This window comes from Eublepharis macularius, chromosome 18, assembly GCF_028583425.1.
Source record: "Eublepharis macularius isolate TG4126 chromosome 18, MPM_Emac_v1.0, whole genome shotgun sequence".
Classification (NCBI taxonomy): domain Eukaryota; kingdom Metazoa; phylum Chordata; class Lepidosauria; order Squamata; family Eublepharidae; genus Eublepharis; species Eublepharis macularius.
Window position 1 is genome coordinate 29,564,755 of NC_072807.1, and position 17,380 is coordinate 29,582,134.

Here is a 17,380-nt window from a genome sequence, read left to right on the forward strand (position 1 = left end):
TCTCAGTAGTCAAATCAATGTGGAAGAAACTTTAGAACTCTAGGTCAAAATATCCATTACATCATCTTATCCGTATGAAAATGAAAAATGGAGTCTCATCCATATATTTATGCTACCTCTTTCCAAATGTCTGAGTATCCTCAACTAGCAGTTTCATTTAGATAGTTAAAACAATAGTATCCCAGATAAACTTCACAATGCAAATACCATCAGGCAGAACTATTATCCCCTCTCTCACACACCTCCTTTGGAACCAGTTCATTGGATGGGGGTTAATAAGCAGAGCACAGAGCTTTCCATTACAAAAATTGGCAAGCGGTCCAGAAGGATACCCCTGAAAGCCACCAAGAGATCCATTAGAATCAGCCTAGACACATTCCCTTTATATATCTCACTGCAGGTTATCCATCAGGGTGACCAATGCAATTTCCTTAATCGGCAGTTTCATAACCATGTCAGAAATCAGACTAAAATAGGTCCAGGTCATCCTAGGACTAGTAGATGTCTTATATTTGCACTACATTCAATGCTGGAACAGTTAGGAAAGCTGCAAATGACCTTATCTGCAAAGTGTGAGAATAAGCAAGTCACAGGGATCCACTGAGCTCCCTCATCATCTGGAAAAGCTCTGCTAGATAACACTGAATACACAGAGTGGTGGCGGGGAATACTCAATATCCATAGCAACAGTACTTAGCTAACTTTCAAATGATCACATATTTCTCTTATTGATTTAATACTATTATTCTTTAAAACGTTCTCTAACACTGATGTAGACAAATTGCTTGCCTCCATCTTATTTGGATTTTTTTGTTGATTTCTCTGATGTCTGCTTAAAAATTATTTTTACAAATAATAATAATATTCAAATTATATTATACTGCCATTCAGGATGACTTAACAACTGCTCAGAGCAGTTAACAAAGTATGCCATTATTGTCCCCACAACAAAACACCCTGTGAGGTGGGTGGAGCTGGGTGGGGCTGAGAGAGCTAGAAGCTGAGAGAGCTAGAAGCTGTGACTGACCCAAGGTCACCCAGCTGGCTTCAAGTGGAGGAGTGAGGAATCAAACCCAGTTCTCCAGATTAGAGTCCCACGTTCTTAACCACTACACCAAATAGTTGCATTTACTGATTTCAGAGACCCAAAGTATAATGTCAGTAAATTTACAACCATGCATTTCAGCTAAATTGGGTGAGTAACACACCCAATTAAACATCAGTGGTTTCTAAATTTAGTTCATAGTCATTATAAATGCACCATTCCATCCATGCAGAGCAGAAGTGGAGTTGCAGTCAGAGAGCTTATAGTTAAATAGAGTATAACAGGGTAAGTATTTATTTGGGCCTGAAGTAAAATCAGCCCACAGACGACCAGCAGTTGCTCCATTTCCTACTAGTTTATTCAGACATCTTTTAGCCCTGGGCCACCTCGTCTCAGTTGGCTTTGGAAGAGAGGAGAGGAGAATCTTCCACAAACGTGAGCTACAGTAAACATGTTCAATGCAGTTTCTTTTTCCATCCCAGGATAAGCAGTGTGCTTGCCTGTGACTTTCAGCTACATACTTGCAGGTATAAGGGAGACCAAGGAAATTTCAGCCTCTCTGCAAGGTGTTGTGTTTTAAATTGGCCGTCTGGGAAATCTGGTTGCTGAATATTGCAGCGGAAACTGTGACTTGAGAGTTCAGCCTGCACCTAGCTGTCTCCTCCTCATGTGCCCATTGCCCTGTGCCATATGACACTGCCTTATACTCAGGGCTTTTTTTCAGCAGGAACGCGGTGGAACGGAGTTCTGGAACCTCTTGAAAATGGTCACATGGCTGGTGCCCCCACCCCATGATCTCCAGACAGAGGGGAGTTTAGATTGCCCTCCGCGCTGCTGGAGCAGCGCTGAGGGCAATCTAAACTCCCCTCTGTCTGGAGATCATGGGGTGGGGGCACCAGCCATGTGACCATTTTCTCCGAGGGCAACCCACTGAGTCCCAGCACCTCTTTTCCCAGAAAAAAGCCCTGCTTATACTGAATCAGACCACTGGTCCATCATAGTATTGTCTACTCAGACTGGCTGCAGCTCTCCATGGTCTCAGGCCTCAGGTGAGGTCTTTTACATTGCCTAGTATCTTGTTCTTTAACTGGAGATGTTGCTGATTGAACCTGGGACCTTGGTCATTTTCACACGTCTTATTGGCTCCAGTATGTTGCACAAAGCTCCCGCAAAGACAGCATCTTCCTGGCACGATTTCCTGGTTCTCACGCAAAATCACGCCAGGAAGATGCTGTCCTTGCGGGAGCTTTGCACGATGTACCGGACCCAGTAAGACGTGTGAAAATGGCCCTTCTGTATGCCAAGCAGACGTTATTCCACTAAGCCATTACTGTGGCTATTACTGTAACTCCTGGCTGTCTCCTCCTCATGTGCCCATACATCTTGGGTTACAGTTGAGGATACATGTGTGCATGATCTTGTTTCTTCAACCTCTTTCTAAGCCCTTTCGTAAAAAAATACAAAAGTTTTCTCTTATGAGACAGAGAGAAAGAGATGTGATCACATCTTTTTTACATTTTCCATGGCACTTCTCAGCGCAGCAACAGGTATTGCAGCATTCTAGTAAACATGTGAGACTTTGCAACCAGGAAAAATATAATCAAAAAATCAAATACAGAGATGAAGAAATGCTGAAATAACATAAGCAACTCTAGGACTAACATAGATGCAGAGGAGTTAGCCGTGTTAGTCTGTGGTAGTAAAATCAAGAAGAGTCCAGTAGCACCTTTAAGACTAACCAATTTTATTGTAGCATAATTGCTCCCTCCCCCTTCCTCCCCCTAATTGCCTCTTCTCTCTCCTGCTCTTCTGTATTTGACCAGTCTCTGTATCAGGCATCTGACGAAGAGAACTTGATTCTCGAAAGCTTATGCTACAATAAAATTGGTTAGTCTTAAAGGTGCTATTGGACTCTTTTTGATTCTAGGACTAACATTAGACAACATAGAACTACCTAGCAGGGTCATACTCAAAGAAACAGGTAATACATATGAGCACATATTTAAAGCAACAGACAGTACATAAGGCAACATAATGAGGAAGTCTATGGTCCCTAACTCATTAGAGAAGCATCTCTTTGAGACCCCCTCCCTACAATACAGCCCTCCTATCTGAGTAAAAAATCCTTTTGAATAATTCAGTTTTGCATTGTTTGCAGAAAGCCAGGAGAGTGAGGGCTTTTCTAACCTCCTCAGGCAGGCCGTTCCGCAAGGACCACCACAGAGAATGCTCATGTATGGGATACTGTTGATTTCGTGCATGTGCAGAGTGGCACCTGCAGGAGACCCTGTTCAGATGAGTGAAACAGCCATGGTGGGACATAGAGAGAGAGGTGGTCCCATAGGTATGCTGGACCAAGGCCATGAAGAGCTTTGTATGTGATGACCAATACCTTGAACTGAGCACAGTAGCTCATAGGTAGCCAATGGAGCAACTGCAGGATGGGAGTGATATTCATTCTCCTGCTCACTCCTGATAACAGCTGAGCTACAGCGTTTTGCACCAACTGGAGTCTCCAAGTTAACTTGGACAGGAGACCTATATCTGCAGTATGATTGGAGAAATTGTAGAAAATTATTTCCCACTCCCACCCTTGGCAGAAGTACATTTCCACAAGTGAAAAAGCAGGTTAGTATCAAACCCTTGATCTTTTATTTAAAATGTTTATCTCTTGTCTTTGCGCCAGTGTTGGGCCCTGAGGCAGATAATAAACAATTTTAGATATTATCCATTATGAGCAAAACTGAAATTGGTAAAATAGAAAGTAAATCATAATTTTTTTTAAAAAATCATCAAAAATGAAGTATTTATTGCTGTTTTACGAGGTTTTAATTTTGCTTTTGGTTTGTGATCGATCTCTTTGGTCGTATTCTACAGCTGCTTGTACATTCTGGTTTCAATGGCATTATACTCCTGTTAATAGAGATTTGAAACCAAGTTTCCTACTCTTACAGTGAAATCGTAAGCAGAGTTACTCCAGTCTAAGCCCTTTGAAATCAATGTGCTTAGACTGTAGTCCAACAATGTAACCATTACATCAGTAATGGTTAACAGGAATTTACAGAGATTATTGAGAAGCCTTTTGAACATCCAAAAGGGACAGTATCACAGCAAACTATGATTATTGTTAAATCAGCAATATTTTCATCTAGTAAATTAATTCTTTCAGTGTATATTAGTTTACTCTATTATCGGCATCATGTTTCGGACTGTGTATTACTCATCCTTCTGATTTTGTTTTATTTTTGATGCCTCGAGAATCTTAATAGGAACAAAAGGCAGAATGGATCCTGAACAATTCATTCATTTCCCCTGAATCTGGAGTGTGTATTTCTGGGAACTGGGCTATGAATAGAGAGCTGGGAAGAAAGACCGTGGAGTAATTATGGTAGAAGAAGGAAAGGAAATTGCTTAAGACAAATTTATTTTTTTGTGTGTGTGTTAGCAAAATTGGGAGCCTAATTTAAAGGCCTGCTACATGATCATTAGCAGTAGGCTGGGACAGAAAATCTGTACCGGAAAACTGATCTGCCTGGTTTTCTGCCTCAGTGTTAGATTTTGGTTTAGAGTGCATGCGGCGATTTCTTTTGATACCTGTGCTGAAGATAACTATGTTGAGACATACCACAAAAACATGATGAATCAGGATTCGTCTGAGCCCATGCGTCCAATGTAAATCAGAAGTGAGTGGCATAGAGTTCAGTTGGACTTGCTCCAGAATAAATGTGCATAGGATGGAAAGTCAAAACTTATGCATGTTTACTCAGAGGTAAAGCCCACCATGTCCAGTAGTGTAAATATAATACCAGTGCTGTTAAGATGCTTTAAATATTGGGCAGAATCCATAGTTAATCAGTTTTAAGTTGGGTGAAGAGCTGTAGACATGTATAATTTCCCTAGCTCATACAGTAGCAGTCCAAAACCATTCTGTAGTCTCCTTTCACTCTTTACTTTCTGTTTTTCTATCACTTGCCTTTGAAAATTTCAGCTATCTCATATGCTGCGTATCTCATATGCAGCAAATGTTTAGAAGTATGAATAATTCTGCCACACTCTGTATAAAATGCCCAGCTTGCATAAGCAGCAACACACTATTTGTATGGATTTTCCATACAAGATGAAATTTTAACAGGTATCTTCACAACTGTGGAGACATTATCAGGTATGAGAGATGAAATGATACTAACTTCTATTTCTTACATTTTAGACCTGTTCTGGTCAGACCTAATTCAGATATAGGCAGGCATGTAAGAAACCCTGAGCATCTAGTTAGCTTTCCTACATCGAATCATTTGACTCCTGGCAAGAGATACACTACAGATAACGTTCTAGGTTCGTTACTGGCTATAGCACACAAGTAATACTTATTACAATATATTTATTCAGCATTCTTTATATCAGCTCAATCAACAGACAATCGTACCATCCATTATAATAGCTACATAGATCATTACAGGAGAGCAATTACATGAGTCCAAAAAAGTATCTTACCCAAAGATAAGAAGGTCATGAGCAAGGAGCTCCTTCTAGGAATAATCTCCCTCTCAATGCAGCTTGTCATATTTATAGGGTTTCTGAACCTTTTCCTAATGCTAACTCTGTCCTGCTTTAAAGGGGTGTACATTTTTGGCTAACTTATTATCTTGTAACTTCAAGCACCGGACAAGGTTATCCATATTTGAAACATCCCCTTAAAATATATAAAAATAGTTCATTCTTGCTACGTCTTATCTTAACAAAGGCTATGTAAAGTTACAAGTTTCTCATACATATGAATATCTTTTGGCCTTCAACCAATACATCTGCCCTTGAGTAATATTACCAGTTTCTATGAAGTTAAACATTCCTGCTAATCTCAGATGCCCTCTGCACCTGGGCCTTCATACTCTGTATATAGTGATACATCAAATGGCTCTTCTAATCTACCTGAGGCCATACAACTGTGTTACTCTGTTGTTTCATGCTCCTCTCCAAGGTTGTTGTATTCGAGGCCTCTAGATTCCCTTTGTATAATTATAGGGTTGGGGTAGTTGCATGTCAGATTATGGGGCCTGTTTCAGGGTGCAAAGGCATCTTCTATGTCTTTCTTGGTCATATCTAGCAACTGTTCTCCTATAGCTCTAGCTACATCCATGGCAGACCTTAATTTCAAAAGGCAGGAATCCATACTGGAAATGCCCCTTACGCAATCTGTTTGCTGTTAAAAACTCAGCTACCGTTATGTCCTCTGTAAACTTTAGACCTAAAATCTAAAAGACAGCAAAGTGTATCATGCCAGTGACTTGTGTTTTTTCTCTGCTTGCCATGGCTACTGTTTCATGCCCATCTACAACCTTAGTCTCTGCCAATTCACAGAGAAGCCTCAAAAACTTATTTTTCACCTCTTGTGCCTGCTTTTTTAAAATTCTGATCACATGTTAGAAGGTGAACTGTGGCTCAATTGATTTATCATATCCTGCAGCCGCTGGAAAAATGAAAAAGCCATATGCAGAGGGCGTGAGTAGAATGAAGGTGCTGGGTTACTTCGTACATTTCTCCCCTGCAATGGGATTAAATTTCACTGAGGGGAAAAGCATGTTTTGATATCCGGCTTTGCTATACTGGCTGGAAACCAATCTTTTCTCCATAAACCTCACCAAGTGTGGCGTAACATCCCCAATTCATCTTGAAGCTTTGTTTTAGGAATTGCCCAGCAATGCTGCTCTGTTTCTACCCACTCTGAGCCTGATGGGCTCGGAAAGTCAAATGAATCATCTGCCTAGTGCATCATGTAAATGGGAATCTCCAATCATGCGTTTGATCTTTTATCTCTCCCCTCCCCCCCCACCCCAGGAATGAGGTCAAAGGCCTATTTTGTAGTTGGAGATTTTTTACATTCACCCATCTGAAAGCAGAAACCTTCGTCTGCAGCTTTGAATGCTTGCTGGCTGTCCATTAAGAGCTGTTCTATCCTGCAACAAAGATAGGCTTGAGAGCTGTGGGTGGGACCTGGTGGTGCACGCATGCTCTTACGTCCCGCAGCCCCCCTCCATTTCATTCTCCCTAGCCTCCTCCCCTCCTTTCTCCTCCCACTCCTGTCCAGAGCTATCAACGGGGAAAGGAACTGGCTCATCTACTGATATCTGGGGGCGGGGGGAGGTGGGGGAGAAAGAGGGAGGCTAAGCGAGAAGGGATCCAGCCGCATCCCAGAGCAAGCTGCATGCCTGCTTGCCTTCTCTAGCAGCAAATGACGCGTCTGTGACTTCAGCACCAGCAGGGCTGGACAGCTCCCGATTCAGCAAGCTACCTCTGCTAGCTGGAATCAATCGAGTCAGTGGGGAGGCACCAGCGCGGCAAAGCCTGCTGAAGAAAGGGAAGGAGGTGCCCTCCCCTTTATCTTGTCTCAGCAGCCCTCTGCTCTCCTCAAGCTCTGCAAGGGAGGCTTTCTTCAAACTGCAGCCAAAGCAGCCAGGAAAGACTGAAGGGACAGAAGGATGTTTCTCAAGCTGGTTGCCCTAGTTCCTGTGCTGGCACTGATTGTAGGCCAAGTACATGGCTTCCCAAAGCCCGAAGCCACCAGAGGAGGTAGGTTCTCTCTTTTAACTCATCTGAACTTTACATGATTGTAGGTGCCGTTTTAAAACTTTCCGGTATTTGGGTCGTTGTAGTCGCTTACTCTGACCATTCATGGCCTTATAGCATGAAAAAGAGCATTAAGAATCTGATTTCGACATACCAAGTTGGTGCAACCAACTATTATTTGCCCTTCTCTTTAGAAATTATTTCCAAGGTTCTAATTTTTTTTTATGGTCAGCAATTGAAGAGTTTGCCTAGTTAAACAGGAAAATGATAACTTAATTCCCACCCCTCCACCCCCGACACCTGGAGAAAATGAATGTTCGTTTATTCTGGCTTTCCTTTCCAATTGATTTCAGTCATTCTAGAGTGTATTATGGGCAGTCTTGTCTGTAGTGCAGCAATTTCCACATCTCTGTTGGTGGGCTTGCTGTGAATGTTGGTGATCTTTTTAAGCTCTTGATTATTCCAATCCGATTAGAGGTTACTTCTATTTTGGTCCAGCTCTTATATGGGGTTTTTAAAATGTGTGTGTTAAAAGGTTTTCTGATGAAGAAATACAGGGATGGTCCATCATGGGGGAGGTATTAAAGGTGCGCTTAGACAAAGAAAGAACCAGCCCAGCTGTTTGTTTCTTCTCTAACTTAAAGGCTTCCCTTGTCTGACTGTGAGTTATTTTCAGTATCTTGTGTGTGTGTGTGTTTTTATTACAAGCATTTCTATTTATAGAAGTGTGTGGCACTAATGTAGGAAAATCTTAAACATCATGATTTGTTTATTGTTATTTTGCAAGGCATGAGTGTGTATATATGTATGTGTACGTGATTACGTATCACATCTGTATGTACATGTGTGTCCCTTTTCCTAGATAAAGCCATACACAACAGAGAATTAAGCGTAGAGAGACCACTAGAAGAACAGGTAGGTCAAACTAATATCTGAACAAATATTCTTTGGCATTTTTACAATGAGCAGATAAGAAGATAACGTTGCCTTTTCATCCGGGGAAGTCCCAATGGTTTCTAGGAATTCTTTTCAGAATAGTAACTGTGTGAGATGCTGTAGCAAAAACATCGGAATCCTTTGCCACTACAAAGGCTAACAATTACATAGCCTGAACACATACCTGCTTACCTGAGTACTTGAATGTGAATCCCACAGAGTTTAATGGAGGTCATGCCCAGGTGTGCATTGACTTCTAACCATGTGGTTGAGGCAAGAGCCTATTTTATTAGGTGTATGGAGATCAGATTCATGCATCTGACATTTATTTACAGCCTGCCTGTTAATTCAGAGTATTTCAAAAGCAGCGAAGAGATTAAAAACTAATAATATCCATAAAACTCAGCAACGATGTAATGAATTTAAGGAGCAGTAGTTAAAATAGCAACAACATAGAGAGGCCAGTTAAAAGCTTAGACCAATCAAAGGGCCTTCAACTGGTACATAAATGCCGTTAGGGATGGCATCAAGTGAGTGTCTCAGGGGAAGGAGTTCCATAACCAGGACAGGAACGTAGAGAAAGCCCCATCTGTGCCTCATCTCGGAAGGCAGGGCACCTTAACTTCAGGTGCCAGGGACTGAAATGGCAACTCTTTATATGCAAAATGTGTACTCTACCAACAAGTCACCAGTCCTTCTTTCATGGTTCCATTCCTCTTTTAGCCACACCCATGTAGTGCAACATCCTTTTTAAAAAAAGAAAACATATAGAAGTTAAAGTATATCAATGTTTTTTAAAGGATAGCTTGTTGTGATACTAGTTGGTCTTTAAGGTACTACTGGACCTGAGACCTGCTCTTCTACACTGCTACCCACCTGAAACTATCCCATATTAGTGCTATTCTTTATTCTGCTAATAATTTTTGGAATTATTTCTGATAGCTTGTGCTCATGGGGAGAAAAATATCCCTTCTACTTATTTGTTCAACAAGACCCGTGAGAGCAGTTTATTATTGTATGTTTGTAGCATTTTCAGTGTACTGTGCAATTTTTTGCTAATTCCTTCCTGCAGCCGCCTTGATAAGAGTTCAGAGGGGTTGCCTAATTCTTCATTTCTTATCTGGGTTTCTCCTATTGTTTTGCATAAGGAATATTAGTTTAGGAGATGCAAGAAATCAGTTGTGATACAGAAATCCCATGGGATGGCATGGGGCTAGCTACCATCTCTCAGCATACACCTAGCTCACAAAGTTGTTGTCAAGAAAAATGAGACAAAAATTCCAAAGCTTTTACTCCACTGAAAACTCGTAGAGGAGAAAAAGAAAGAGCAACAAAAATGCTGGGCTGTATTCCACCAAACAGAAATGCACCATGCCCTTTCCTTTGGTTTACTGTACCTCTTTTAATTTAAGGGCAAAGCTGGGCAGCGATTGGGTCCAGCTATTTTTTTTTTAAAGCAGGCTTGTGAAAATTCGAGACTTTCCATACTAAAGGAGCAGGAGTTTATTTTTAGAACAGGAGAAATGTAGCTCCCAGCATTAAGCTGGAGCATTATTTGTGCCTGGGGGAAGAGGGGGAACAGGATGCCTCGGGGCATTTGAGCCCAGGAATGGCTGTAGCCACTAGGTAGCCCTCAAGCATCTCCCCAAAGTCCTGCCCTGTGGGCCAGCCACATTATTGAGAAGGTGGGGTCAGAGAACCTGAGTGCTGCAGGTTTTCTATCTGGACCATCACTCATGTGGAAGAGGAAGGGGCTGTAGGACACTGGGCATTCAAGAGTTCTGAATGGGAGCTTATTTTTAGAACAGGAAACAAACAAACAGTGGCAACAGATGGCTCCTAAAAGCATTGACACTGCAAATAACGTCTCATCGAGATACGCTAGGAATTCTGCCCTCTCAAGATTATCTCTGGCTCATGATTGCTACACCCTTATTGCAACTCATGCTTTGGCTACTGGCACAGCCTGGTGTTTAAAAGGTTCTGGGGTAACTGTAAGAAGCTGTTATTTATTTTTTGCACATTAAACCTCTGTTAAAGGGACAGGACACACACCCCATCTCAGCTGGCAACATTAGCTAGATGGCTGTTCTAGCACAGAAGGCGGACTATGGCCCTGCCTTAGGGGATCAGAGAACCACACAAGTCCTTTGTAACATGTATTAATTTCTTAAATGGTGGGAGGCTGGAAACACAGAAGATGCTCTGATCCTTCTTCCACAGCCTACTCACCCAAAAGCCAGAGTCAGCCCTACTAGAGTTACCTGAGAGGAGGAGGAGAGGCTGTGGCTCAGTGGGAGGGTCTCTGCTTTGCATGCAGAACATCCCAGCTTCAATCCCCAGGAAATCCAACTGAAAAGACCAGGCAGTAGGTGGTGTGAAAGAGCTCTGCCTGAGATTCTGCAGAAGCACTACCCGTCTGAGTAACAATATCAACCCTGATGGACCCAGGGTCTGATTTAATATAAGTGTGCTTTGCATGTGTTCATGTATGTGTTCATGTGTCGTGAGGAGCTAAGACCTAGGGGAGGCTGCTATGCTTTCTTACCCCTTGGTATTTTGTGGGAGTTGTAGCTATGTGAGAGTGATGTTCACAGAACTGGAGACACAGTTGCGGCTTAGAACCACACGAAAACAAATTATGGGATGAAATCCTGCCCTCAAGTCAGAGTTGACTTATGGCGACCCCTGGTGGGGTTTTCATGGCAAGAAACTAACTGGGGTGGTTTGCCATTGCCTGTCTCTGCATCCCTGGTCTTTGTTGGAGGTCTCACATCCAATTAATAACCAAGGCCAGCCCTGCTTAGCTTCTGAGATATGAGGAGATCAGGCTCCCCTGAGCAACCCAGGTCAGGGGTCACCATAAGTCCACTCTGACTTGAGGGCTCTCTCCACCAAAACAAATGACTATTTGAACCGTTCAGTTCCTTCCAAATTACAATAGGAATCCACCGAATCTCTGATAGTTGCTTAGTTGTTTGGACAGCAGCCCCCAAAGCTCTACAGTCTAGGACTGGGGAGGTCTTAGATGACTTCTGTGCGAGATCTTTAAGAAACATGGTGGAGAAGGCCTAGTAACCTACCTTGAGTTGTTTGTTGTGAATCACGTGGGGTGTGTGGGGAGTACCATGTCCAAAATAGGAAATCTCAAACTTTAGCTGCAATGTCAGTTTCACTGCAATATATCCATGCATTTTTACCCAATATGGCAACAGTAAGTAGTTGTGCAGTATTGTTGGGAGCAGGGAGCAGTTCTGATGTGAAGAAGGAAATGAAATAAAAAATAATATTGATATTTTTTAAAAACAACTTTTGAAAAAGAAAGCAACCCTCTTTCAGTCAAATGATATCATTTGGTGTTAAAGAGTCTAGTCCTAAATTATTGTTTAGGAAAGTTTTTCTACCGACTCCCAAATAAATCACAAGGGGTTTGGGGAAATCGTTCATCAATTGTTCTGGGACACCAAAAGGAGAGACTATATAAACTTCCATCATTTCCCCCAAAACAGATTGCTGAGGCTGAGGAAGACAGAATGAAAAAAAATGTCCTGACAGGTAACTCTTGTTTTACTTACGAACTGTCCATTGGTCAGGCTAATTGCTCAGAGTTGTGAGATTGTTTATCATGCCTGTGTTATAAATCTTACAGAAAATAAGCCAGAATTCAGAAATTATTCCTTTGTTGATGACTTGAACTTGCTCAAGTCGGCAGCAGAAAAAGGGAGGAAGGAAAAGGAGAGGGAATCCGTCAGAAGCTCTCTGTATGACCAGCAACTTGCCCTCGATGACGCAGATTCCACCAAGAGTCGCAGGCTAGTGGAGGACTATGACTCCACTAAAAGCGGTCTGGACTATAAATATCAAGGTACTTCATCCAACGTCACGCTCTTAAGAATTTGCTTTGAATGTATATTACATCCACAGATGAGCCCATAGTCAGTCCCAGTGGAGAGCAAAGTCCCGCTCATCCGTTATGTCTAGAAGAGCAGTCACATTTGTCTGTAGCAATGAAACCAATAAATCGTCTCTTGGCACCTTAAAAGCTAATGAATTTATTTTGGCAGAAGCTAACAAATTTATTCTGGCAGATACATGAAACAGACAAGGGTGTTGTGTTTGCGTGTGGATTTTTGTAACATTTATGACACAAAATTGACAAGCGAGCCTTTCGTTTTATGTTAATATCACATTCATAAGATGAATCCACTATATCCACCCAGTGTAATTACTATCCCAACTTCCCTGGTTCTGTGCTCACAGTTGTTAAAACCATCAGCTATTAGCAGAAGCTGAAAGTGTGGGTTGAAATCCTCTGGAGTACATGTAGCTAGACTTTAATTATGAACAATCAAAGACACAGAAGAAAAACTTGTATGTTATATAATTGTTGTGGTTTTGCATGTAACTATTAGTTGTGTAGCTTTGAACTTTCTAAAGTGAAAGCTGCTCTTTTACCATTCTTTCTGTGACAATGACAGATTGGTCCAAGGTCACCCTGTGACTTTCACAACTGAGCGGAGATTTTAATCCCGGTCTCTTCTATCATACCAGCATGTGTCTGAGTGGTGTTAAGGAGTAACTAATCAGCTTTAAGTCATCTTGAGTACATGCCTTTAGTTACACTTGGTGAGGCTCAAACCATTTGTTTCTTTGCTTGGGGAAGCAAACTTTAAGAAGCCTTGGTCTAAGCTATTGCTGTTGTGCATTGCACAAGCCAAGCACAGTTTGAGACAGGAAGAACATCTTAATCATTGCCAAAAGACGGCCTGTTATTGTGGATGCATTCCAAATGCATAGTAATCTCCACCTGCTGTCAGAACCATAGATAGCAGCAAGATGGTTCTTCTAATGCGTCTGTATGCCATAAACACTTCTACATAGATTTTGAGCATTGCTTTAATTCATCATTATGTTTTATCAATATGTCTACTTTGAGGGTTTTCTTTTCCAGGAAACAAAAAGTTAACAATTATGTCATGCTAATTTTGAACACTGTTTCCTCATTTATCCATTGAGCTCCTGACCCACTCACATCAACAGAAGGGGCAGCTGCACATGCCCAGAGAAATCTGTTTGCAGAATGCTCTTCTTTATAGAAAAGAATGGGGGAAACCTGTACAGGTGCAGGAGTTCCCTGTACACGTCATGCTTACAGGAAATCACCACCAATTAGGCAAATGCATTCGAAGCACATCCACACCGGAAGACTCCCTGGTCCTAAAGGGATCTCCACTGAATTCTGTTTCTTTGGAAAAGAATACTTTCTGTCTTGTTCTCTCTTCCATTTTTTTAAAAAAAAAGAATGTGTAAATCTATCACATCTCTCTTCAGTTTTCTTGTTTTAAAAAATTCTGGTTTTTTACAAAAACTTTATCTGCTGATGGATGGACTTTCTTCACCAGAAGGGACATGGCAGGCTTGTTATACGTGGCATAGGTCTTTATTTGTTCATGCCCACCTTGCTGCTTCCTCTGGGCTGACTGTACCACTCAAACAATTCCCTGTATTTTTCATATTGACAGGGGTGGGGGGCGGATATCAGACCAGCCATGGTATGGTAATAATTCTAAAAACATTGTGAAATCTTGGTGTTAATCATTTCTCCAGACAGGAAAGTGATGACCAGCTGTTGCCTGGAATAATTTAATCCAATTCCATATAATAATTATGTAGAGTTCTTGCTGCATAAAAGATGAGTTTATGAGTATGCCTTGCACTGAGTCAGACCTTTGGTCCATCTCACTCAGTACTGTCTATACTGACTGATGGGGTCTCCAGAGCCCCGGCACCTGCTGTGTGAGATCTTTTAACTAGAGATGCCAGGGGTTGAAACTGATGTGGAAGAATGTGCTCTACCACTGAGCCATGACCTCTGCCAAACCGAATTCATCTGCAAGACCAATACTATATGACTAAGATTAACTTTCCAAGGATACCATCAGAAGCATTCCCCCCTTTTCTATCTGAGGAGCAGTAACCAGAGATGTTTTGAACTGAACCTCAAACTTTTGGCAAGCAAAGTGTGTGGTCTGCCACACCTGCAGCTCCACCCATTTAGTATCAAACAGAGGTAGCACATTAAATGCAGCTTATGTTGAGGTTGAGCACTGCTTTGTCATGCTTTCAGATGACCCTGACGGACTTCATCAACTTGACGGCACACCGTTAACTGCTGAAGATATTGTCCAGAAGATTGCCATGAGAATATATGAGGAAAATGACAGAGGAGTGTTTGACAAAATCGTCTCCAAGCTTCTAAATCTGGGACTTGTACGTTTCTGGACACCATCATTTCTTTTGCATATGTCTCCTGCCTAGATATTTGTTTTGGCCCTGGCTTGCTGTTTAAGAAAGCATCAAATTAATGGATGTTCTTTTGAACCAGAGCTAAGGCTTAAGGTAGTGGTTCCATTTCCCATCAATCTCACCCTGCAGTTAAACCCGTTATTTGAAGCTTGGCCGTGCTGTGCAAGTTGCCAAGCTCTTGAATGGCTTTATGACGGATGAAGAAGCCCAGAAGAAAAACAAAATAGCAAGGATGGGAGAAGCAAGCTCAGTTAAGCACACACACACACCGCACACACACACAAGATGGGGATTATAGCACAAATTATTATATGAAAGGGAGCCGTGCCATCTGAGCATAGACTGGCAAGACATGACTGACTTCAGGCAACTAGAGCTAGTTTACAATAGCTGAGAAAATGAGTCTGAATAATGACTTTTCTTTCTACTGTTGAAATAAGTCATCAAAGAGCAGACATTCTGGCCGGTGTTTTGATCTCCAGACTTTCACTCCAGTGTCAATCGATTAGTCCTGTTCTTAACCAAGCAGTTGGGTTGCATGCTGTACAAGTAAACCTTCAGCAGCTTCAAGCTAGTCGCTATTGATCTCCAAGAGAAACCTGTAGAGAAGACACTGAGCTTTCATTCAAGTTTAATTAGAGAATAGAAGCTCCTGTCTCCCAACACTAAGTCAGCCCCACAAAACCTATAGTTATTGGTAGGTAGGAACACATGTAGCTTTCTTAAACATAATCAGACCAGTGGTCTATCTAGCCCAGAATTATTGACTGTAGCAATTGTCCAGGGTCTCAGTTAAGGGCATTTCTCACCCTGCAGTATGTCATGGATTTGTTATCATTGCTGAACATGGTTCAGAGACAATCCCTAGCACTGCAATTGAGTTCCAAGGTTGAACTTTGGCTCCACTGAAGTCCTGAATAACAAGTAGTTTTGTTTTTAGGTAATTAGTATTGATATATTCCATCATGAAGCAGAGGCTTTGGAAAAATGTCCACTTATGGCGCCATTGTTCTGTTGAAGGCAATGAGATTAAGCTGATTTAAGCACAAGGGCAGTAGAAGAAATGATTTCAGGACTACGGCCTAATTAATTGGGATGAAATCAAAGGATTTTTTCCCTCTCTCTGTCTCTCGAAAGCTGTTCTATCAAATTATTTGTGGAGCTGGAATAAGAAATGTCCCCCTCTCTTTTTTCATTTAGATCACTGAAAGCCAGGCCTACACGCTGGAGGATGAAGTGGCTGAAGTGCTGCAGCAGCTAATTGCTAATGAAGCAAAAGAACGAGAAAAGGCGCCTGAAAATCTTGATTACCTCCAGAGCAGAATAGACAGTAAGACCGAAGAGAAACAGGAGGAGAAAATGGTAATGCCTCTCAGCTAATCATATTGGCCCACTTACTAAACAGAATGGCCAGGACAACCCCCCACCCTCCCCGCCACCCTTACTGTATTTTTGCTTTAGGGAATTCAGCTCCTCCACACTGAACTAATTAAAGAAGTTTTGAAGGATGATCGTTAAGACAATCTTCTGCAATATATCCCTTGAGTATTTGTAAGAAATGAAAAATTGCCTCGCTAAGGGTCCGCCTATTAGCATTCCATTTCCTGCTGCAGTGCTCTCAGTCTCAAGCAATGTATGAACGTCTGCTGCCCTTGTACATGGAGGTTCCCTTGAGCAGGCATGGGCTGATAAGAGCTGTCTTTCATTAATTTGTACAATCCCATTTGAAAGCAATGGTCCCATGAATCCAAATGGAATAAATGGGAGTGTAAGGCATTATTTTACTCTTGCTTCAGGGAAGAAAAAATAATCATAATACGGTGTGGATTCATTTCTCATTCAATTTTGGTGTGCATATTTACAATGTCCATTTTTAACATTTTGCATGGAGGTGCCAAAATATACAGATCAAGACGATACCTTGGATAACACATGGGCTTCCTCCAACCTTTTGGAAAGAAGAAATGAGCTGCCTCCCGGGGATAATTTTGAAGATCTCCAGTATTTCCCAAACTTTTATGAGCTACTGAAAAGTCTTAACTCAGGTCAGTTTCTTATTTTCAAAACCAACGTTCTTAGCTATTATTGTTATTATACGTTATTGTTATTGCTGCAGTTCTTATGTGACGGGTTGAAACATTTTTAGAACACTTGCAAATGTGTTAAAATCTCATATTTTAAAAATGTGGTCGTCTTGATTCCCAACTTCCACTTCAACATTCTCAATGTGATGAATTTTGTATTACTGTTTTGGTGAGATAGAATCATAGAGTTGGAAGGGACCTCCAGGATCATCTAGTCCAACCCCCGGCCCAATGCAGGAAATTCACAGCTACCTCCCCCCCACACACAGTGACCCCTGCTCCATGCCCCGAAGATGGCAAAAAACCTCCAGGATCCCTGGAGAAAATTGCTACCTGACCCCAAAGTGGCAATCAGCATTACCCTGGGAATGCATGAAAGGGCCACGAGAACCGAGCACTGATGTAACCCTTCCTGCCCTCCCTCTCATGCTCTGTGTGGGTTCACAGA

The 17,380-nt window shown here is 41.8% G+C and overlaps 1 protein-coding gene across 1 annotated transcript in view; it reads left to right on the plus strand.

Moving 5' to 3' along the window:
• Positions 1-7,501: 7,501 nt before the first annotated feature.
• Positions 7,502-17,380, plus strand: part of SCG3 (secretogranin III) — a 35,439-nt gene continuing 25,560 nt past the window's right edge. Inside the window, exons 1-7 of the mRNA XM_055002844.1 lie at positions 7,502-7,609; positions 8,469-8,521; positions 12,052-12,097; positions 12,192-12,407; positions 14,670-14,812; positions 16,049-16,210; positions 16,740-16,893. Of these exons, the coding sequence (XP_054858819.1) occupies positions 7,519-7,609; positions 8,469-8,521; positions 12,052-12,097; positions 12,192-12,407; positions 14,670-14,812; positions 16,049-16,210; positions 16,740-16,893 (865 nt within the window). The 5' untranslated portion in view covers positions 7,502-7,518. The remainder of the gene's footprint in view (positions 7,610-8,468; positions 8,522-12,051; positions 12,098-12,191; positions 12,408-14,669; positions 14,813-16,048; positions 16,211-16,739; positions 16,894-17,380) is intronic.